This window comes from Hyla sarda, chromosome 6, assembly GCF_029499605.1.
Source record: "Hyla sarda isolate aHylSar1 chromosome 6, aHylSar1.hap1, whole genome shotgun sequence".
NCBI classification, from domain to species: domain Eukaryota; kingdom Metazoa; phylum Chordata; class Amphibia; order Anura; family Hylidae; genus Hyla; species Hyla sarda.
Window position 1 is genome coordinate 136,294,440 of NC_079194.1, and position 23,225 is coordinate 136,317,664.

General features: G+C 42.8%; 1 protein-coding gene across 1 annotated transcript in view; it reads left to right on the forward strand.

The window, feature by feature from the left end:
* MAPKAPK3 (MAPK activated protein kinase 3) overlaps positions 1-14,477 on the forward strand; it is a 56,453-nt gene extending 41,976 nt beyond the window's left edge. The window contains exons 2-10 of the mRNA XM_056525158.1: positions 288-427; positions 4,965-5,029; positions 6,416-6,495; positions 8,001-8,127; positions 8,244-8,319; positions 9,010-9,134; positions 12,355-12,440; positions 13,618-13,698; positions 14,072-14,477. Of these exons, the coding sequence (XP_056381133.1) occupies positions 288-427; positions 4,965-5,029; positions 6,416-6,495; positions 8,001-8,127; positions 8,244-8,319; positions 9,010-9,134; positions 12,355-12,440; positions 13,618-13,698; positions 14,072-14,224 (933 nt within the window). The 3' untranslated portion in view covers positions 14,225-14,477. The remainder of the gene's footprint in view (positions 1-287; positions 428-4,964; positions 5,030-6,415; positions 6,496-8,000; positions 8,128-8,243; positions 8,320-9,009; positions 9,135-12,354; positions 12,441-13,617; positions 13,699-14,071) is intronic.
* The last annotated feature ends 8,748 nt before the right edge of the window (positions 14,478-23,225 follow it).

The following is a 23,225-nucleotide window of genomic DNA, read 5'->3' on the forward strand; positions in this document are numbered from 1 at the left end:
TTTGTGAAAGTCAGTCATTTTAGTAAAGATAGCTGCATGCAGGAATAAAGTGGAGTGTCTTAGAGGGCCTCAGATCAGTGTCCTTATTAATGTGGCGCTCTCTTTAAGATGCATCATATAGTGTAACTTACAGGAATAGAGGTGGTAACTGAACACTTACCGAAACTGTGATACAAAGCCTAAAAATAAAGCAATGTGGGCTGAATCACTTATGTCCTAGTTCATTATTTTTCTTAATTTGTTGTTATCCTAAATTTACCCCAACCTTCTCATCTGTGTCTCTCCAGATTCTCTATGACAGCCCCAAGTCCCGGCGAGAGGTGGAATACCACACCAGAGCATCTGGAGGACCGCACATTGTGTCAGTGCTGGATGTCTATGAAAACATCCACAGAGGGAAGCGATGTCTGCTGATTGTCATGGAGTGGTGAGAGAGTAGATATATAATAATACTAGAACATAATAAATGTCATATAATGGAATAAAATAAGACAATGTAATATAACTACATAATGTAATGTGATATTATAGAACAATATAATTCAATGTTATATAACATAACTGTAAAATGTAATGTAGACTCTGGATCCAATCAAAAGCAGTTTTTTATTGGTTTCGCAACTTGCAACATTTCGGCTTTATGCTAGCTTTTGATTGGATCCAGAGTCTCCATTTGGTGCTTTGACATTGGACTTTTTACTTGGTGATCATTTGTCCAGAGTGTTTATTCTGATGGTCCTCTGCACAAAAAAAATGAATCCTGTGCTGTCTTCCACTTCTTGTACAATAAAATCTCCCTTAGTGGGCACCTCCCAATAGGGGACACCTCCCAATTAGGGACAGTTTTTTTATTCCCCAGAGGAGTACCATAAGACTTCACCCTCCGAACAGGGGACACTCCCAATAGCGGATGCCGACACACCCTATAGGGGACAAAACACTCCCAATAGAGGACAAAACACTCCCAACAGGCTTATGTCCTGACCCTGCGTTCCTGGGCCGCCATCAGGGGGGCACAGCCAATACCCCAGTAAGGGGCCCGCGCTCCCAGGGGCCCCTGTCCACTACTGCACCCCCCTGCAGCAACCCCAGCACAGAAGATCATTGTTTAAACAGTGGTCTCCTGTTTCTGTACATCTGCAGAACACATCATTCACCCACAACCCTCTCTTAAGTGCAGAGCAGAGGATGTCAGGAGAACGTCAAACCCGCTTAGAGTCCCTGCACCTGAGTCAGCTGGCCAGGTAAAAAGAACAGGGTGAGGAGGGAAGGGGAAAAGTGATGTGGCGCAAGGGGTGAAGGGGGGATGATTTGGCACGGGTGGAATAAAGTGGCACAGGGGGTTCAAGGGGGGAGGAATGAAGTGGCATTGGAGGGATCAAGAGGGGGAATGAAATGGCACAGGGAGGTGAAATGGTACAGGGAGGTGACAAGGGGTTATTAAATGTCACTGGGAGATTCTACTGTAATATTGCTTTTTATCTTGTTTTATAGGTTATTACCCTCTGGAGTGAGTACATCTCACAATAGCGGACAGGTTTTTTTCCCCGTGAGTTTCCGCTTTTGGGAGATTCTACTGTATAAAGTAATGAGAAATAAGAACCATATCATCTATTATAATATTAAAGAACAGTGTAATTCAATAACATAGCATAAAAATATGATATATTGGAAAGAAAGGATAGCGGAAAGCAAAGTAGCTCTCTCACGCCACCATTTTCAAGGTAGTCAGTGTTTCACGCCAATAAAAAGTCTGTAGACAGCTGTTTCTGGCCCCGTTGTGTGTTACCTTGAGGAGAGTTTTATAAAATGTATGGAGACTTATAGGCCATTCATGCTCCACTGGAAACTCTGGGTAGAAAGGATATGCAAAGCTGCTCTTTCATGTCACCTTTTTAAAGATAGCATTCCCTCAAAGTCTGTGTTTTAACCCTGAAACAGCTGTCAGAAATGGGTATTCTTGCTTTCTGGAGATCTCTGGCTTTGCATACATTCACAGACATTGTTCTAAGACTCTTGGAGCAAAACACTAAAAGGGAAAACTAACTTGAAAAGGTGGCGTCAGAGAACTGCCTTACTTATGCTTACTTCCCAAAATTGCCAGTGAAACATGAATGGTCTATAAGTCTCCACACGTCTCAAGTAGAAACATTACCCCTTTGGTTCAACATGGTATATTGTAACATTATAACATGACATAATAATATATATATATATATATATATATATATATACAACATGTCATTTACTGTAATATAATACATTGTCTATAGCCTGTGGCTCTCCAGGTGTAGTAAATCTATGTCCTATAGATCACTGCTATAATGCTACAATATACAGTGGTCCCTCAAGTTACAATATTAACCCCTTAAGGACCAAGCATTTTTCTGTTTTTACACTTTCGTTTTTTCCTCCTTACTTTTTAAAAATCATAACCCTTTCAATTTTGCACCTAAAAATCCATATGAGGGCTTATTTTTTGCGCCACCAATTCTACTTTGTAATGACATCAGTCATTTTACACAAACATTTACGGCGAAATGGAAAAAAAATCATTGTGCGACAAAATTGAAGAAAAAACACCATTTTGTAAATTTTGGGGGCTTCTGTTTCTACGCTGTACATTTTTTGGTAAAATGACACTTTATCATTATTCTGTAGGTCCATACGGTTAAAATGATACCCTACTTATATAGGTTGGATATTGTCGTACTTCTGGAAAAAATCATAACTACATGCAGGAAAATGTATACATTTAAAATTGTCCTCTTCTGACCCCTATAACTTTTTTATTTTTCCGCATACAGGGTGGTTTGAGGGCTAATTTTTTGCGCCGTGATCTGAAGTTTTAATCGGTACCATTTTTATTTTGATCGGACTTCTTGATCGCTTTTTATTCCTTTTTTTATGATATGAAAAGTGACCAAAAATACGCTATTTTGGACTTTTTGGACTTTTTTTGCGTGTATGCCATTGACCGTGCGGTTTAATTAATGATATATTTTTATAGTTCGGACATTTACGCACGCGGCGATACCACATATGTGTATTTTTATTATGGTTACATATTTTTAATATGGAATTTGGGAAAAGGGGGGTGATTTAAACTTTTAATAAGGAAGGGGTTAATGTGTGTGTTTAAAAAAAAAAATTTAACTTTTTTTTTTTTACACTTTTAGTCTCCTTAGGGGACTTTTAGGAGGAATCATTAGATTCCTCATACAGATCATTGTGGTTTCATAAAACCACAATGATCTGCGTGCTCTGCACTCGATTGATAAAGCCTGGCCCTGCCAGGCTTTATCATTCAGAGCACCGGAGCCGCCGCAGCAGGAGAGGTAAGCCCTCAGGCTACCTCAGTAGTGGATCGCCCCCCGCGATCGCGCTGTGGGGGGGCGATCCACCCCACTGGACCACCAGGGACGGGATACAGGCACCTTTAGACGCCGCTGTCAACTTTGACAGCGGCGATCTAAAGGGTTAATAGCCGGCCGCGGCAATCGCCGCATGTCGGCTATTAACGCCGGCCCCCAGCTACAAGAATCAGCTGGGGGCTGGCCGGTATGATGCGGGCTCGAGTCGGGACCCGCTTCATACCCCGGTAACGGCCATTGGACAAGCATAGACGTCCATGGTCATTATCAGGTTAATTGGTTCCAGGGCGACCATTGTATGTTGAAACCATTGTATGTTGAGACCAGAACTCTATGGAAACCTGGTAATTGGTTCTAAAGGCACCAAAATGTCATCCAAAAATAGGAAAAAGTGAAAATTTAAGAAAAATAAGTAGATAACTAATATAGATAAAGCAAGTCCTTACATATAAAAGTAAGAAATATCTGCTGGGAGCTGTAAATCACTGTCTATGTCAGTGTTTCCCAAGCAGGGAGCCTCCAGCTGTTGCAAAACTACAACTCCCAGCATGCCTGGACAGCCAAAGGCTGTCCGGGCATGATGGGAGTTGTGGTTTTGCAACAGCTGGGGGCACCCTGCTTGGGAAACACTGGTCTATGTAGAGGACAGGAGCTACTTCAGGGTCGTGTACAGTACAGGCAATGTCCTTAAAAAAAATAACATGGAGTTGCCCTCACCTGGTGTCCAATGAAGCAGGTAACCCTGGTACAGGTAAAGTGTACAGAACATGTAATACATCTCTGTACTGTAGGGGGCGCTACCAGACATCAGTCAGTGCACACGCTTCAGTAATACAGGTAAAGAGTAATACAGAACATGTAATACCTCCCTGTACTGTAGGGGGCGCTAACAGATACCAGTCAGTGCATACGCTTCAGTAATACAGGTAAAGAGTAATACAGAACATGTAATACCTCCCTGTACTGTAGGGGGCGCTACCAGACACCAGTCAGTACATTCGCTTCAGTAATACAGGGGTTTTACCAGTAAAATGCCCATTCTGATTGGTCAGTTCTTCTGGCCATTGACACGTTTCACAGATCTGGACTGTCTGTACATTGTATGTTGAGTCTGGTTGAAACTATTGTATGTTGAGGCCATTGTAAGTTGACTGTAATAATACATCTGGCTATAATGATTCAGGGCTTGGTATGAGATTATAAGGAGGTAGATGCTATTATACCTGCTGGGACTCGCAGTTTCCATGAGCCCTACATGTAATAGTTTGTGAACCCGGCCACCCATTTCTATGCCTTGTCCCATTTTTAAGATCAGTGCGATGATGTCTGTTATTTTGTTTGGAGATTCCTCACATTTTGTCACCATTAACATAATTCTAATGGTAAACCTGCATTACATAGCAGAAGTTTGTCTCCAGTCATTCAAAGAGGATAATGTATAACTGTGTGAGCCCCCAGTAGTGTAGCAGGAAAGAGTAGCACAGGGACTGTCCTCCAGTGGTCAGTACTTTACAGCAGTTTACTTTACAGCAGCATCATAGTAATATCCTGCCTGCTATACTCACTGTGTCTCCTGTACTTTGTATTCAGCATGGAGGGAGGAGAGCTCTTCACCCGGATCCAGAAGAGAGGGGACCAGGCCTTCACTGAGCGAGGTGAGGTCAAAGCACAGGGCACTATTATAGGGACTGGATCTATAAATAAATATTTATATAGTATCATCAACATGTTTCAGTTTGTCATTTTCAGGATATCTGCTACCTGTCAGTTAATAGAAACATTCATGGTTTCAAAGGCTGAAAACTTGTCATGACCTAGTCTTGCTCACACGAGTGATAGACTTGTCACAATGTTTCAGTTAAAGGGGTACTCCGGTGAAAATTTTTTTTTTTTTTTTTTTTATCAACTGGTGCCAGAAAGTTAAACTGATTTGTAAATTACTTCTATTAAAAAATCTTAATCCTTCCTGTACTTATTAGCTGCTGAATACTACAGCGGAAATTCTTTTCTTTTTGAAACGCAGAACTGTCTGCTGACATCACGAGCACAGTGCTCTCTGCTGACCTCATAAGCACAGTGCTCTCTGCTGACATCTCTGTCCATTTTAGGAACAGCCCAGAACAGCATATGTTTGCTATGGGGATTTTCTCCTACTCTGGACAGTTCCTAAAATGGACAGAGATGTCAGCAGAGAGCACTGTGCTCATGATGTCAGCAGACAGCTCTGTGTTCCAAACGGAAAAGAATTTCCTCTGTAGTATTCAGCAGCTAATAAGTACAGGAAGGATTCATATTTTTTAATAGAAGTAATTTACAAATCTGTTTAGCTTTCTGGCACCAGTTGATTAAAAAAAAAAAAAATTTCACCAGAGTACCCCTTTAAGGTTTGGAGTCCAGGACAGAAAGAGAGTTGTTCTGCCCATATGTTTGGCATCCAGGGGATTGTCTCCATACATTCATTGTAACATTTCAGCTGAGGGAGCATGTATTAGGGAGTGTTCAGCCTCTGGGTGTAAACATTTAGGGGGAGATTTATGAAACAGTGCAGATTGACAGTGGGGCGGTTGCCAATGGGTTTTTGGAGCAGTTTTCTTTAGAAGTGGAATCCGGCAGAAAAACTCTTCTGAGAAATGTTGTTGCAGAAGAGTCTGCTACATCGTGCACACGGCGGACATTCCACAGGCTGCAGGTGACAGTAGAACAAGGAGCGCGCAGAAATACGCCATCTCCATAGACAATAAAGCATTTCCAAAAGGATTCTTACGGTGGAGGCTGGAATTTGCATTTCTGTGCCAGATGTTTCCTGCAAAGTAACTCAAATTCCGGCCTTAACATAAAGAATTGACTTGTCCATTCTTTTGGGTGCAATCTGCTCAAAAATGCATTGCTGTCTATGGAGGCGGCGCATTTCTGGTTCTAGTGGCAGCATACTTTGTCAGCACCTGCAGCCTGTGGAATGTCTGACCATAGATTTACTGTTTTCATTCACCTACTCCGAGCAAAGATCTTGGCATTTTCTAATTATTTTTATTTGTCCCCAGAGGCATCTGAAATCATGCGTGACATCGGAATGGCCATTCAGCATCTCCATGCACTCAACATTGCTCACAGAGATGTCAAGGTATGAGCCATAGTGTTATGGTTATACATTTATGGGGCCCTTGGAGAAGGAGCCTAAATCATGCTCTTGCTATAGGTAGACCATAATATTCGTGTCCTATACTGACTGTTTTAACTGAAGGGTGATGATATGGTGTCTCTTAGGGTATGTTTAATCTACAGAAACTCTGCCCTAAAATATTCTGGTTCGGAGATTCTGTGTGAACGGCCGCGTGCGCTCTCACTATTAATAGCAGTCAGCGCATAATTCCGCCAAAAGAATTAACATGAATTCTCAGCTTCTATAATTCCACAGTGTGAATGAATCAACAGAAGACCCATTCACACCAATGCTAGGTTGGTGCAGCAAAATTTCAGGTGAAGCTTCTATAGTGTGAACATATACCCTTATACTGACTGCTGGTGATCTGGTGTCCCTTATACTAACTGTTCCTACTGACAGCTGGTGATCTGTTGTCTCTTAGGCTATGTTCACACAGCGGAATCTCTGTGCTGAATTCCACACAGACATTGCTGAATTCTGCACAGACATTCCGCTGCAGCAGAGTCTCATTGATTTCAATGGGATTCTGCTGCACTGTGCACAAGGCAGAATTTTTGCTCCAGGTGTTTCTGCCACAGAAATTCTGATTCCGGTTTCTGCAGAAAGAATAGAAATATCTATTCTTTCTGCAGATTCTGCAAGGAAATGCACTGCCATCTATGAGACGGCACATTTCTGAGCGTTTCTAGCACTGGGGTGTTCTGTTCCGTTGTTGGTGGAATGTCCGCACAGAAATTTTCCATGCTAACATTCCACTGTGTGAACATAGCCTTATACTGACTGTTCTTACTAAGTGGTTAGCTAGAATCTTGTAGGCTATGTTCACACGGCCGAATGTACATGCAGAAAATTTCCAGGAAGATATTCCGCAGACAGCGCGCGCCAGCAGAATATGGCGGTGCTAGGACCGGTCGAAAATGCGCTGTCTCATAGACAACAGTGCTTTTCTGAGCAGAATCCGCAGAAAGAATAGACAAGACTATTCTTTCTGCAGATGCCGAAATGGAGATTTCCATGACGAAAACATATGCTGGGGAAATTCTGCCAGTTCACAGAACAGCAGTATCCCATTGAAATCAATGTGACTCTGCTGCAGTGGAATTTCTGAGCAGTATATTCTTGTGGAATTCCGCTCGGAAATTTCTCCATGTGAACATAGCCTTATACAGACTGCTGTTACTGATGAGTGATGATCTCTAACCCTGGGTTCACACATAGTATTTTTATCAATATATTGTCCTCATTTTTGTGTGGGACCAAAATACAGAGAAAGGTGCAAATCTTTACATTATAGTTTTTCTCTGGGTTAGTACCACTCCTCCTTTTGGCAAAAAAAAAAAAAAAATTAGAAAAATGAGGATGAAATACTGATTGACTGTAAACCCAGCTTACACTGACTGCTTTAACTATTTGTTGAGCATCTTGTATCTCATCTATTGACTTTTAACCTCTGGATACTGCAGCCTGAGAATCTCCTCTACACGTCCAAGGACAGCAATGCGGAGCTGAAGATAACTGATTTCGGCTTTTCTAAGGAGACGACAATTCATAACGCACTGCAGACTCCGTGCTACACTCCCTACTATGTGGGTGAGTGCAGTGGATGTGTGTGTGTATATGTCTGTGTGTGCATATAGGGGGTAGAGGATTTTTGGGTGTCATAGCCAGTCATGAACACAATGTAACAGATTGTCTTCTCTTTGCAGCTCCTGAGGTGCTGGGTCCAGAAAAGTATGACAAATCATGTGACATGTGGTCTCTGGGGGTCATCATGTACATCCTGTAAGTATTACCAGCTATATCACTTTTTGCTGCTCATCTTCTCCCTCACTCTTCTGTAAGTTCTCCAAAGCTCTTTAAAGGACATCTGCAGCGTGATTAACACTTATCCCCTATACTGTGGATAGGGGATAAGTGTTTGATCTCGGGGGGTCCGACCGCTGGGACCCCCTGTGATCTCCTGTACGGGGCCGCGGCTGTCCCTTGCAGGGGGAGTGCCAGCCGCAGCATGATGTTGCAGCCAGCACGCCTCCTCCATACATCTCTATGGGAGAGGCGGGGAGGCAGCGTTCGTGCCTCCCTGTCTCCCCCATAGAACTGTATGGGGACGGGGAGGAGACGGGGCTTCACCGTCGACCTCTAGATCGACGCTACATCACCATGAGCGCTAATGGCGGCGCCCCGTTAGGGAGATCAAGGGGGTCCCAGCGGTCGGACCCCCCGCGATCAAACACTTATTCCCTATCTTGTAGATAGGGGATAAGTGTATATTGCGCTGCAGTTGTCCTTTAATGGAAAGTCTCCCTAATGTAAACAACATATCTGTTATCTTCCACCATTCAGGAGCATGGAAAAGCTAGGTGTCAGCTCCTGTATGAGCTGTAATATCCTCTCAGCTCTCCCAGAAATAGATACAAGATTGTTTGGGATCATCATCGATCCTCAGTTGTTTTCATCTGTTCTGATTCACAGGCTCTGTGGTTACCCTCCTTTCTATTCCAACACTGGCCAAGCCATCTCTCCTGGGATGAAGAAGAGAATCCGTATGGGGCAGTATGAATTTCCAGCACCGGAGTGGAATGATGTATCAGAAGAAGGTACGCAGCTCTCAAGGCACAGAACTTAATGTCTACTGGCTATAAAATGTATATGTTTTATACTTTTCAGTGACATCCAATAGTTTACATCTACATAAACAATGAAGTCACTCCACAAGCATTTCACCAAGTTTAAATTATGTCATTTTCTCTAGTCGCAAACAAAGCTGCTTAAAGGGGTACTCTGGAAGAAAAAACATTTTCAAATCAACTGGTGCCAGAAAGTTATACAGATTTGTAAATTACTTCTCCTTAAAAATCTTAATCCTTCTTCTTATCAGCTGCTGTATGCTCCTAAATTGAGTTGTTCTTTTCTGTCTGACCACAGTGCTCTCTGCTGCCACCTCTGTCCGTGTCAGGAACTGTCCGGACCAGAAGAGGTTTGCTATGGGAATTTGCTCCGACTCTGGACAGTTCCTTACATGGACAGCAGAGAGCACTGCAGACAGACTGGAAAGAACTACACAACTTCCTCTAGAGCAGTGGTCTCCAACCTGCGGACCTCCAGATGTTGCAAAACTACAACTCCCAGCATGCCAACGGCTGTCCGGGCATGCTGGGAGTTGTAGTTTTGCAACATCTGGAGGTCCGCAGGTTGGAGACCACTGCTCTAGAGCATACAACAGATAAGTACTGGAAGGATTAATATTTCTAAATACAAGTAATTTACAAATCCGTATAACTTTCTGGCACCAGTTGATTTGAAAACATTGTTTTCCCTCCAGAGTACCCCTTCAAGTTTTGCTGGCTGCCATTGGAAACAGACCACAGATTAGCTCCACCCATTCTGACGGACAGTGCAGTTCTGACTATATACCGTATATACTCGAGTATAAGCCGAGTTTTTCAGCACGATTTTTCGTGCTGAAAACACCCCCCTCGGCTTATACTCGAGTGAACTCCCCCACCCGCAGTGGTCTTCAACCTGCGGACCTCCAGAGGTTTCAAAACTACAACTCCCAGCAAGCCCGGGCAGCCATCGGCTGTCCGGGCTTGCTGGGAGTTGTAGTTTTGAAACCTCCGGAGGTCCGCAGGTTGAAGACCACTGCGGCCTTCAACATCATCCAGCCCCCTCTCACCCCCTTTAGTTCTGAGTACTCACCTCCGCTCGGCGCTGGTCCGGTGCTGCAGGGCTGTCCGGAGAGGAGGTGGTCCGGTGGGATAGTGGTTCCGGGCTGCTATCTTCACCGGGGAGGCCTCTTCTAAGCGCTTCGGGCCCGGCCTCAGAATAGTCACGTTGCCGTGACAACGACGCAGAGGTGCGTCATTTGCGTCATTGTCAAGGCAACGCATCTATTCCGGGCCGGAAGCGCGGAGAAGAGGCGCCCCCGGTGAAGATAGCAGCCCGGACCACCTCCTCACCGGACCACCTCCTCTCCGGACAGCCCTGCAGGACCGGACCAGCGCCGAGCGGAGGTGAGTACTCAGAACTAAAGGGGGTGAGAGGGGGGCTGGATGATGTTGAAGGCCGCAGTGGTCTTCAACCTGCGGACCTCCGGAGGTTTCAAAACTACAACTCCCAGCAAGCCCGGACAGCCGATGGCTGCCCGGGCTTGCTGGGAGTTGTAGTTTTGAAACCTCTGGAGGTCCGCAGGTTGAAGACCACTGAGGGCGAATGATGAGAAGAGGATGATGAAGGGGGGGTGTGGGGATGATGAAGGGGGGTGGGGATGATGAAGGGGGGGGGGTGTGGGATGATTACAAGGGGATGATGAAGGGGGGATGTGTGGGATGATAAGGGGATGATGAAGGGGGGATGTGTGGGATGATAAGGGGATGATGAAGGGGGATGTGTGGGATGATAAGGGGATGATGAAGGGGGGATGTGCGGGATGATAAGGGGATGATGAAGGGGGGATGTGTGGGATGATGACAAGGGGATGATGAAGGGGGATGTGTGGGATGATAAGGGGATGATGAAGGGGGGATGTGTGGGATGATAAGGGGATGATGAAGGGGGGATGTGTGGGATGATGACAAGGGGATGATGATGAGGATGTTAATGACGGGTCTGGATGATAACAGGGGGGGATGAGGTATTTCCCACCCTAGGCTTATACTCGAGTCAATAACTTTTCCTGGGATTTTGGGTTGAAATTAGGGGTCTCGGCTTATACTCGGGTCGGCTTATACTCGAGTATATACGGTAACTATATAAAGCTCCCTACTAACAGTACACCGGCAGATTGTTTGTCTTTGGCTGTGGCTACAGTATAATACAGGCTTTCACTTAAAGGGGTATTCCAGGAAAAAACTTTTTTATATATATCAACTGGCTCCAGAAAGTTAAACAGATTTGTAAATTACTTCTATTAAAAAATCTTAATCCTTTCAGTACTTATGAGCTTCTGAAGTTAAGGTTGTTCTTTTCTGTCTAAGTAATCTCTGACACGTGTCTCGGGAACCGCCCAGTTTAGAAGCAAATTCCCATAGCAAACCTCTTCTAAACTGGGTGTTTTCCGAGACACGTGTCATCAGAGAGCACTTAGACAGAAAAGAACAACCTAAACTTCAGAAGCTCATAAGTACTGAAAGGATTAAGATTTTTTTAATAGAAGTAATTTACAAATCTGTTTAACTTTATGGAGCCAGTTGATATATAAAAAAAAAGTTTTTTCCTGGATAATCCCTTTAAGATAAGTACAAGATAAGGAAAGCAGAGCACCTGCAGAGTTAAGGATTGTTCTATGATGAATGTTGTAAATTATATCATTAAATACTAGAATTGCCTGTATGTCAGATAGAGCAGACCCTGTTGAGCAATTGGTGCTAAAATTCAACAGTCTGATGTAAATGTCAGGACATGTTCACACGTCGGAATTCCACATTAGAATTTGGCACAGAGATTTCCCTGCAGCAGAGTCTTGTTGAATACAACGGGATTCTGCTGCACTGTGCACACTGAGGAATATCTGTGACAGATGTTTCCCGCACGGAAATTCTATTTTTCCGTCGTGTCCGCAAAAGGAATGAACACATTCATTCTTTCTGCAGACTTCACACAGAATGCATAGCCGTCTATGAGACGGTGCATTCCTGTGCGGTCCTAGCTTCACCATGTTTATGCCGGCACCTTCAGTTTGCAGAATGTCCATGCGGACATTCCGTCATGTGAACATAGCCTTACACTGAAATCTACATAACCCTTAGTAGTTACTTGTGATTGTTAGTGACACTGACAGCGCTTTACTGACATCACTTCTTTTCCATCCTTTAACAGCCAAACAGATGATCCAGCATCTTCTGAGGACAGAGCCAACAGAGCGGATGACAATCACCTATTTCATGAACCACCCCTGGATAAATGTATGTTTAACTCAATACTATAATGGGGCAGCTTCATCAGATGTAGATTCAGAGAGTATAATACATGTTTCACATTAGGATAGGGATACACAGAGATTGTTTTCCCCTGTGGCCAAAAACCATCATGCTCCATTTCAGCAAAGGTTGAGACTCACAAGTGGCCATGAACAGAGTTTGGCAAGAAATCCATCTGTTGATCTGTTGGATCTCGGTGGCTTTTGGGTCCCACTGCCACCGTATTCATTGACCTTAGCTGCAATGCAGGGCGATCACTGCAGTGCAACATGACAATTTTTTGTTGCACGATGGCTGTGTAGCCAGAGTCTTGTAGCTGTAGTCTTAAATGGGTTGTCCAGGATTATAAAATTGCTCATTTCTTTCAAAGAGAGCACCACTTCTGTCCACAAGTTGTGTGTAGTACTCAGCCCAATTCAGTTCATTTGAGCTGAATTGCAATACCACGCACAACCTGTGGACAGGAATGGTGCTGTTTTTTTGCAAGAAATAAGCAGCATTTTTTAAAACCTGGCCAACCCCTTTAAAGGGGTACTCCGCTGCTAGACATCTTTTCCCCTATCCAAAGCATAGGGGATAAGATGTCTGATCGCTTGGGTCCAGCCTCTGGAACCCCCAGTGACCTCCGTGCAACACCCAGTGTTCTGCATGAAGAATGCAGGGGTCCAAGAGGCCAGACACCCACGCGATCTCCTGCAGCACTGTTTGTTTAGAATGCCGGGTTCCTGTGGCCATGATCATGACGTCACGGCCACGCCCCTTGTGATGTCATGCCACGCCCCCTACATTCATATCTATGGGAGGGGCGTGTCAGCCGACACTCCCCCTTCCATAGACATGAATGTGGTGGGGGGGGGTGACGTCACAAGGGGCGTGGCCTCTGGCTCCAAGCGTTCTGAACCAAAATATTCAGAACGCTGGAGCACCGGAATACCCCTTTAAGGTCACTGGGCAATGGACTCAATCCTGATGATGTGTGTATAAACTGAAAGGCTATGTGAGCCTTAGCCACAAGGTGGCACTGTAATTTATAACTGCAATACATCTCTCCCCAGCAGACTGTTTTTTTTTCTTTCACATTCTTCCCCTATGGGAATGTTGCCTTGTTTTATACCAGTTGAGTTTGGTGTTGAGTCTTTCGTAACAGTGTGTTTCCTTGCAGCAGTCTATGGTAGTCCCACAGACCCCACTGCACACGGCTCGTGTCCTGCAGGAGGACAAAGAACATTGGGACGAAGTTAAGGTGGGTGGAAATCTGTGGTTATCTGATCCCAGATCTCATGTACATTATTTCGACTGATGAATTTTAATGACCGAAAGCTCCGCCCCTGAAATTCTGTAGTGTGCAAAACCCTATTGACATCAGTGGGACTCTGCTGCAGTTTTCAAGCAGAATTTCTCAGCTCACAAATTTCGTAATGTGCATGGACCCTCACTGATCTTCTCTACCTGACCTCAGACCCTATCTATTTGATTCACTATACCCGACCCCACATTCTCTCCTGATCTTAAACTCTTCTCTACCTGATCTCAGACCCTCTCATGCTGATCTTCTTTACCTGACCACAGACTCTTCTTCTGATCCCTGACTTCTCATCACTTTATTTTATCCTCAGGAGGAAATGACTAGTGCTCTGGCCACCATGAGAGTCGACTATGACCAAGTGAAGATAAAGGATCTCAACTCATCCACCAACAGATTATTAAACAAACGCCGCAAGAAACAAGTTGATGGAACTGTGCCCCCTCCTGGCTGCAACAACCAATAGGACTGTAAAGGAACTGCTGCAGACATTGGGGTCATGACTATGCTGTCAAAGGGTCGGAGTCTGTGTGTGACTGTACAATATTTTTATGGTCTTTTAATTTACTGTAGAATGTTTGGAAGGCCCCACTTCGGGGTCCCGCACCCAGTGTGTACATACATATACATATTTATGGAAACTGGCTGTTGAGAAATCACTTTTGTCTCAGGGTGTTGTAATGATGAATATTTTACATGAAATCCTTTTATCCATGTGATATCCATCTTTTATCCTTTTATTCATCACTGTCCTTGTGTCGCTACGTCAATCCAATATGATTCCATCTACCCCTTAGACACCCCTGACAATCATCATGCTCTTTATCCACTGGCTGGTGCTAAATGTGTCACTCTCTTTGTTACCTGTATGCAACCCAATGCCCATCTACACTATTTAATGTGCAATTTTACATCTTTACACTAATGTAAAAGACAACATATGGATTCCACATTGAAAAATGTCAACTTTTTCCTCCAAAGATCTCAATGTAAAACTCAAATCCTGCCATTATTGCAGATTGTGAGAAACTCTGCGGAACTGCAGCAAAATCCGCCGTTGCAGATTTTGCATTTATTGGGGAATTTTCTATTTTGTATGTGCCACATTTTTGTCCCCTTGTGCACCATAGTTTCATGCATGGCAGTGACATGTAATTTATTTTTATTCTGCACTACGTGAGCAGGACTAGATTGATTGGCTACATGTATGTTACCATACCAATTTACTCATTAAAAAAAAAAGCTTATTTCTGGTGCTAATTACACAAAGAAATATATATCTGTTCAATTCGCATTTGTACAGGATAGTACATAAGGAGAGGCCCAAATTAATTAAAGGGGTTATCCAGAAATAGAAACACAAAGCTAATTTCTTCCAAAAACAGCACCACTCCTGTCCTAATGTTACATAGAAACATAGAATGTGTCAGATAGGAACCATTTGGCCCATCTAGTCTGCCCAGTATTACAACCTACAATCTGTGCAGATGATCCTAAACTCTGTAAAGAGATAAACACAATAGAGGACAGTGCACTGTTACAATTGGATCTGGATAGGTTGGAGATTTGGGCTGGGAAGTGGCAGATGAGGTTCAACACTGATAAATGTAAGGTAATGCACATGGGGAAGAAAAATCTGTGCTGGGATTATGTATTAAATGGGAGAACACTTGGGACGACTGACATGGAAAAGGACTTGGGAGTCTTAGTTAATAGTAACTTTAGCTGTAGTGACCAGTGTCAGGCAGCTGCTGCCAAGGCAAATAAAATCATGGGGTGCATCAATAGGGGCATAGATGCCCACGACAAGGAGATAATTCTACCACTGTACAAATCGCTAGTCAGACCAGACATAGAATACTGTGGTCCCTCAACATACGATGGTAATTTGTTCCAAACAACCCATCGTTTGTCGAATTCCTTTTATGTTGAGGGATCCGTGCAATGTAAAGTATAGGAAGTTATACTCACCTGTTCCCGTTGCTCCAGACCGCGTCCTCACCGCTCCCGATGCTGTCCCAGGGGCTCCCGATGCTGTCCCACTGCTCCGGTGTCTTCTTCGGGATCCTCTGGCTTCTTCCGCATCTTCTGCAGGGTCCGGGCCTCACTTTCTGGTGACGTTATTACGCTGCTGCGCCGGCACAGCGTGCGCACTGACGTTATAACAACGCCGGAAAGCGAGGCCCGGACCCTGGAGAAGATACAGAAGACGCCGGAGGATCGCGAAGTGGACCCGGAGCAGCGGGGATATGTAAGTGAACCTGTCCGGGATGCTTAAACTGCTATCCGACAGCAGCTTAAGCATTTTGCACTGTCGGATAGCAGTTAATGCGATGGCCCCGATATATAAAAGCATCGTATGTCGATTTTATCATATGTCGGGGCCATCGCATGTCAGGGGGTTACTGTACTGTGTACAGTACTGGGCACCAGTGTACAAGAAAGATATAGTGGAGTTGGAGAGGGTTCAAAAGACGGGCAACCAGAGTAATACGGGGAATGGGAGGACTACAGTACCCAGAAAGATTATCAGAATTAGGGTTATTTAGTTTAGAAAAAAGAAGGCTTAGGGGCGACCTAATAACTATGTATAAATATATCAGGGACCGTACAGAGATCTCTCCCATGATCTATTTATACCCAGGACTGTATCTATAACAAGGAGGCATCCTCTACATCTAGAGGAAAGAAGGTTTCTACACCAGCACAGACAGGGGTTCTTTACAGTAAGAGCAGTGAGACTGTGGTATTTTCTCCCGGAGGAGGTGGTCATGGTGAACTCAGTAAAAGAATTCAAAAGGGGTCTGGATGCATTTTTGGAGAATAATAACATCGCTGGTTATGTATACTAGATTTATAGGGACAGAACGTTGATCCAGGGATTTATTCTGATGCCATATTTGGAGTCGGGAAGGAATTTTTACCTCTAGTATGAGGGTTTTTTGCCTTCCTCTGGATCAGCTCAGTAGGGACTTATTAGGGTTATAGGTTGAACTTGATGGACTCTGGTCTTTTTTCAACCTTATTAACAATATTACTATGTTACTATTACAACTTGGCTCCGTTCACTTCAGTGGAACTGAGCTGCAAGGTGGTGCTGTTTTGGTAAGAAATTAGCTCTGTGTTTCTATTCCTGGATAACCCCATTAACAAACGTGCACCAAAATATTGACTAACATAAATATATACACCACGCAATATGAGGTTGGACACTCAGCAAACAATAGTAAATTTCCCCCATTGATTAGTTTTTTATTTTTACATAATTGGCCAAATCCACAACAAATCTACATCAAAATCTGCAAGAGTTTTACCCGTGGAAATGCTGAATATTTTCCTTTGTGGGAAAACTGCAGCATTTTTCATTCGTTGAAAGTACCTTAACCCCTTAAGGTTTTTCCGTTTTTGCACTTTCGTTTTTTTCTCCTTACCTTTTAAAAATCATAACCCTTTCAATTTTCCACCTAAAAATCCATATTATGGCTTATTTTTTGCGTCGCCAATTCTACTTTGCAGTGACATTAGTAATTTTACCCAAAAATGCATGGCGAAACGGAAAAAAAAATCATAGTGCGACAAAATCGAAGAAAAAACGCCATTTTGTAACTTTTGGGGGCTTCCGTTTCTACGCAGTGCATATTTCGGAAAAATTACACCTTATCATTATTCTGTAGGTCCATATGGATAAAATGATACCCTACTTATATAGGTTTGATTTTGTCGCACTTCTGGAAAAAATCATAACTACATGCAGGAAAATTTATACGTTTTTTTATACGTTTTATTTTTTTTCTGGGAAAAGGGGGGTGATTCAAACTTTTATTAGGGAAGGGGTTAAATGACCTTTATTAACACTTTAAAAAAAAAAAATTTTTGCAGTGTTATAGGTCCCATAGGGACCTATAACACTGCACACACTGATCTTCTACACAGATCACAGGCTTGTATTAACACGCCTGTGATCAGTGTTATCGGCGCTTGACTGCTCCTGCCTGGATCTCATTCTGCTGGAGCAGTCATTCGCCGATCGGACACCGAGGAGGCAGGTAAGGGCCCTCCCTGTGTCCGGTCAGCTGTTCGGGACGCCGCGATTTCACCGCGGCGGTCCCGAACAGCCCGACTGAGCAGCCGAGTCACTTTCGCTTTAGAAGCGGCGGTCAGCTTTGACCGCCGCTTCTAAAGGATTAATACCACACATCGCCGGCGATGTGTGGTATTAGCCGTGGGTCCCGGCCGTTGATGAGCGCCGGGACCGACGCGATGTGATGCGGGATCGCGGCGCGATCCCGCTTCATATCGCGGGAGCCGGCGCAGGACGTAAATATACGTCCTGCGTCGTTAAAGAGTTAAAGGGGTACTCCGGTGGAAAACTTTTTTTTTTTAATGAACTGATGCCAGAAAGTTAAACAGATTTGTAAATTAGTTCTATTAAGAAAGCTTTACCCTTCCAGTACTTTTTAGCAGCTGTATGCTACAGAGGACATTTTTTTTTTTTTAAATCAACTGGTATCAGAAAGTTAAACAGATTTGTAAATTTTTTCTATTAAAAAAATCTTAATCTTTCCAGTACTTTTTAGGGTCTGTATACTACAGAGGAAATGGTTTTCTTTTTGGAACACAGAGCTCTCTGCTGACATCATGACCACAGTGCTCTCTGCTGACATCTCTGTCCATTTTAGGAACTGTCCAGAGCAGCAAATGTGTGCTATGGGCATTTTCTCCTACTCTGGACAGTTCTTAAAATGGACGTAGATGTCAGCAGAGAGCACTGTGGTCATGATGGCAGCAGAGAGCTCTGTGTTCCAAAAAGAAAACCATTTCCTCTGTAGTATTCAGCAGCTAATAAGTACTGGAAGGATTACTACTTTTAATAGAAGTAATTTACAAATCTATTTAACTTTCTGGCACCAGTTTATTTAAAAAAAAAAAAAAAAAAGTTTTCCACGGGAGTACCCCTTTAAGTTACAGCACATATAAGCAGTTTAATTGTGATTTGTGGTAGTTGTCACACAACACCCACTTAGAAGATCAAGGTAAAAGAACATCTAAATCAGTGGTCTCAAACTGTGGCCCCCCAGATGTTGCAAAACTTCAACTCCCAGCATGCCCGGACAGCCAACGGCTGTCCAGGCATGCTTGGAGTTGAAGTTTTGCAACATCTGGAGGGCCACAGTTTGAGACCACTGATCTAAATAGAAGATTGAAAGACTCCACACAAAAGGATAACTTAAGGGGGTACTCTTACCCTAGACATCTTATCCCTTATCCAAAGGATAGGGGATAAGATGTCTGATCACTGGGGTCCAACGATCTCCGTGGAGTACCCATTGTTCTGCACAGAGAATGCGGGGGTCCAAGAGGCCGGTTAGACATTTTTTATCCCTGATCCTTTGTATAGGGGATGAGATGTCTGGGGGCGGAGTACCCCTATTAAGGGGTGAATTTTTGAGGCATAGAATCATTTTCTCATAAGGTAAGAATTCCACATTCATTAGGAAACCTGCCAGCGGCTGATAGATGAGCGGAAGATGAATTCTAATTATCCAGTGGATGATGGAGGTTCTCGTCATGTGGAAGTAATTAATAGGACGAGTCCACTCAGCTTTGGCAATGTTAGATTTTGGTAAATGTCACTGTACGCTCTGGCATCTCAATGAGCGATTTCCATCCCCTAGGGCTAAGATTCTGAGATGACCTGTGACCACCTGGAGACGATGTTGTTTCCAAGATGCTAAAAATATGAAGAAATACTAAAGCACAGAATCTTATCACAGACAGAGGTACAGAGCGATCCCACGACTACAACTACGACTCCCAACAAGCCCTGACAGCTGAGACCCTCTGTAACTTGTGATCAATAATCATATGCATTTTGTCAAGATTTACTTTGAGAAGACGGAAAACATTTCACAATGCACAAAATAAAAGTTCGGAAACTATTTTTGTAACCACTTTTCAGCACAAAAGTATTTCCTGGCTCTGTAGTCACGTGGCCTGTCACATGATCTCTCTCAGCAAGTCAGCAACCCAGAGCTGTTGATTGCATGAGATCATGTGATACACCATGTGATTCCAAAGAATAGGGAAGTCCTTTAATTGCAATCCCCATTTGGCACTTTAGAGGGGCACTGTCAATATAAAAAAAAAAAATTATATTGTGCTGACTAAATGATAACATGACTTTTTAAACTATATTTATACATTTTTTGTTTTTAAAAGACTCAATTTTACCTTAAAAAAATCTTAAAAATTGCTACCATTAGGGGTCATCTATCTTTTTCCTCACCAATGACTGTATTTTCCAGCACTTTGGATACCAGCCATAAAGCAAACCGGTATCCAGTATAGGAGATCTGTGCTGTGCAGGCTCGCTCAGACAAACTGCTCTTCAGTGTGTGATTGTCCTTAATTGGCTGAGGCCGACACATCTCCCTCATCTATATTCATTGCTCCCTAACCATTTGACCTGCTCAGGTCTGCTGGCAGCTCAGAGTAGCAGCTAAAGGAGCATGAAGGCACAGTTTTCAGCTGAGTATCTCAGCATACTATGTGTGATATTGCCTGCAGCATAGTATGTGTGATACTGCAAGCTCTCAGCTGTGTTTGTAAAACACTGTTAGAACAGCGCCATTCAAGAGTCTGAGAAAGCTGAATGACACACATGGTCAGACAGAGCAGATAGAAAATGTATGCATAAAAAAAAAAACGACTGTACTTGTATCATTAAATCTTTGCCCTAATTTAGGAAGATCTTTTTATTTTTACACATAATTCCCTGTTATAAGCTCACAATAGTGTCTTAGGTATACTGCAGGCATATTCCAATCATACTCCTCTCTGTGTAACATGTACAGCATACAAACAGAGAGGAGGGGGTTAAAGAGTAGCCTGCAGTGATTGGATGAGAAAAGCCAGCACAGTAAATATAGGGTGGATTATGTGTCAGGGACCCAACCACTCCAGAGCACAGGATGACAAACCAAGTGAGCAACAGATAGAAGGTATTTGTGAGTGAGATATAGGTGCTAGACATATATAAATTATATGTATATTATCAGGATTAGGTAGTGAGTACCATATAACATCTTTGTGGAATATGACAGGTATGCTTTAAGGTTCTGTTTAGAGACTTTGATTACCTTTCACATTTTAAAAGGAATCTGTTATAACTATTACCTGCACTAACGTCCAGCCGGCATCTTCCTTTTAACATTTAACACCTTCTTCCCTGTCCCAAGAATGAATAATATCCTCCAACCTTAAGAAATTGAGGTTCATTTTCGGAAATTCTGTGGTCCACCTTTTGGACTCTTAGCTAAATCTCAACAAGAGGACAAGTTTTATTGCCAGCCTGACAACTCTTCTGAAGGTAATTTTCAGTGGAGTTCTCTAAGCCTACGTTTCCTTACAGGTTTTTTCTGGAAGTTTTTGGAAAACTGCCACTGCCGTTTTTGAGCCAAAGCCAGAAGTGTATTTAGAAGAAATAGGACATATGAAGGAAGGGCTTATACTTCTCCTTCCTTATGGATCCACTTCTAACTTTGACTCAAAAACTGTAGTGGCAGTATTCCAAATAAACTCTAGATAAACCCTATGTGGAAACCTAGCCTAAATGTGATGCAAATACCTAGGCTCCTACCTTTCTAGGAGTACTAGCGTGGATAAAATAAATACATTTGTATCACAGATCAGAAAAGCTCTGGTGGCCTAGAGCTTTGTCGATAAGAGGTTACTGGGTGTTTCCTGTGTCAGTGGAGCTAGTGTGTGGTGCTAATATTATTCACTACTAAGAATAAGACTTTGAGATCTGTGCAGGTTGTCCCTCTTTATGGGATTTACTTGCCACATTCCCATTTGTTGTGATGCTGCAAAGGAAGTTTGGATTAAAGGGGTTATCCACGATTATAACAAAAAAAAGAGCTGTTTTCTTCCAAAAACAGCACCATGTCTGTCAACAGGTTGTGTGTGGTATTGCAGCTCAGTTCCATTGAAGTAAATGGAGCAAAGTTGTAATACTACACACAACCTGGGGAGAGATGTGGCGCTGTTTTTGGAAGTAATTAGCTCAGGTTTTCTATTGCTGGATAACCTTATTATAGATTTTGTTTACCTTAGTTCTACAAGGTAACAAGGTTACCTCCCTTAAATGTTCCTGGTCAGTCTTCTAGTAAAGATTAAATTACACAACGTGGGAGTAGTTAGAGGCAAGTTTCTATAGTGCGTAAGTGTCAATAAAAAACTTCTACCTGCCCTGTCAGCCTGCAAGAAGGAGATCCCATGATGTTGTTCCACTGCTGTCTAGGATGTTAAATTCGATATAAGATATGATAGTTAAGTACAGAAAAATAGCATAATAGTCACATTGGGGGACATGTATCAATAATGGTGTAGAAATGTGTGATTTTATGTATGGTTTTTTTTTGCGTCACATGGAGCATATTTGCACCAAAATTATCAATTGTCGTACGCAAGTTTGTAATTTTGGCACAAATGTAGCCCTACAAAAGGCGCAGACCCCAGAATTCCAGGCAGTAAATCTGACTTTGGGACGGTCTATTGTTGTAGCTATTTTCTCTGTCACTTTATTCATGGTGTAGATTTGCGCCTAAATGAAGGTATTAGCGCCTAAACTTGCGCCAAATTGAAAAGTCGCAATTAATGAATTCCAGACCAAAGAATGATTGTAACTGAAATCACGACTAACAAAGTGAAATCAGTGATTTTGTTCTAAACCATTTTGCGCAATTGTTTGTCGCAAAAAGTGACATAAAAGGAAATTTGAGACAAATCACAGTAAAAAAAACAGGGTAAAATCCTTCATACATACCCCCCATAGTGTGTGGATTTAACATTCGACATATGCTCTGACAATAAAGGATGTATGTACTGTATATATCTCCTATAGGATGCCATGTAGAAGATATATATATACTGCACAGCATATTTCATATATTTGAATACTTTGTGAGTCGTGCATTTACACTACTTCAGCAGAGTAAAATCAATAGGCACATAAGGCTCTACATTGGCATCCTGTTTTGACAGGTTGCCAACATAGGCCCACATTTATCATTGCAGTGCAAGTGAAGAATTTTTTTACACCTTTTTTTTTGTGTGCTGATAATGTGTAGGAGCACCAAATTTATTAAAAGGTAAAAGAGCTTTGATAAATTTTGTGCAGGTCACATTTTCTGAAATTTCTGTCTACACATACACCAAAAAGCTACACCATGTCTGGGCTGGTATAGCTTTAGAGACTTTTCAGTGGCTTTGCGCCTGTTTTTGCTCCTTTTTACAAAAAGGCGCAATGATAAATCCCTTCCATATCATGTCTTATGCCAAAATCAGTGGATTGCAACTCAAAATCAGCAGAAATGTGTAAACAAAAAGGGGCTAAAAAAAAAAGGTGCAAAAAACCCTGCTTGCTCCTTTTTTGCCTCTTTTTTAGACACAAAAAAACTGTCTAA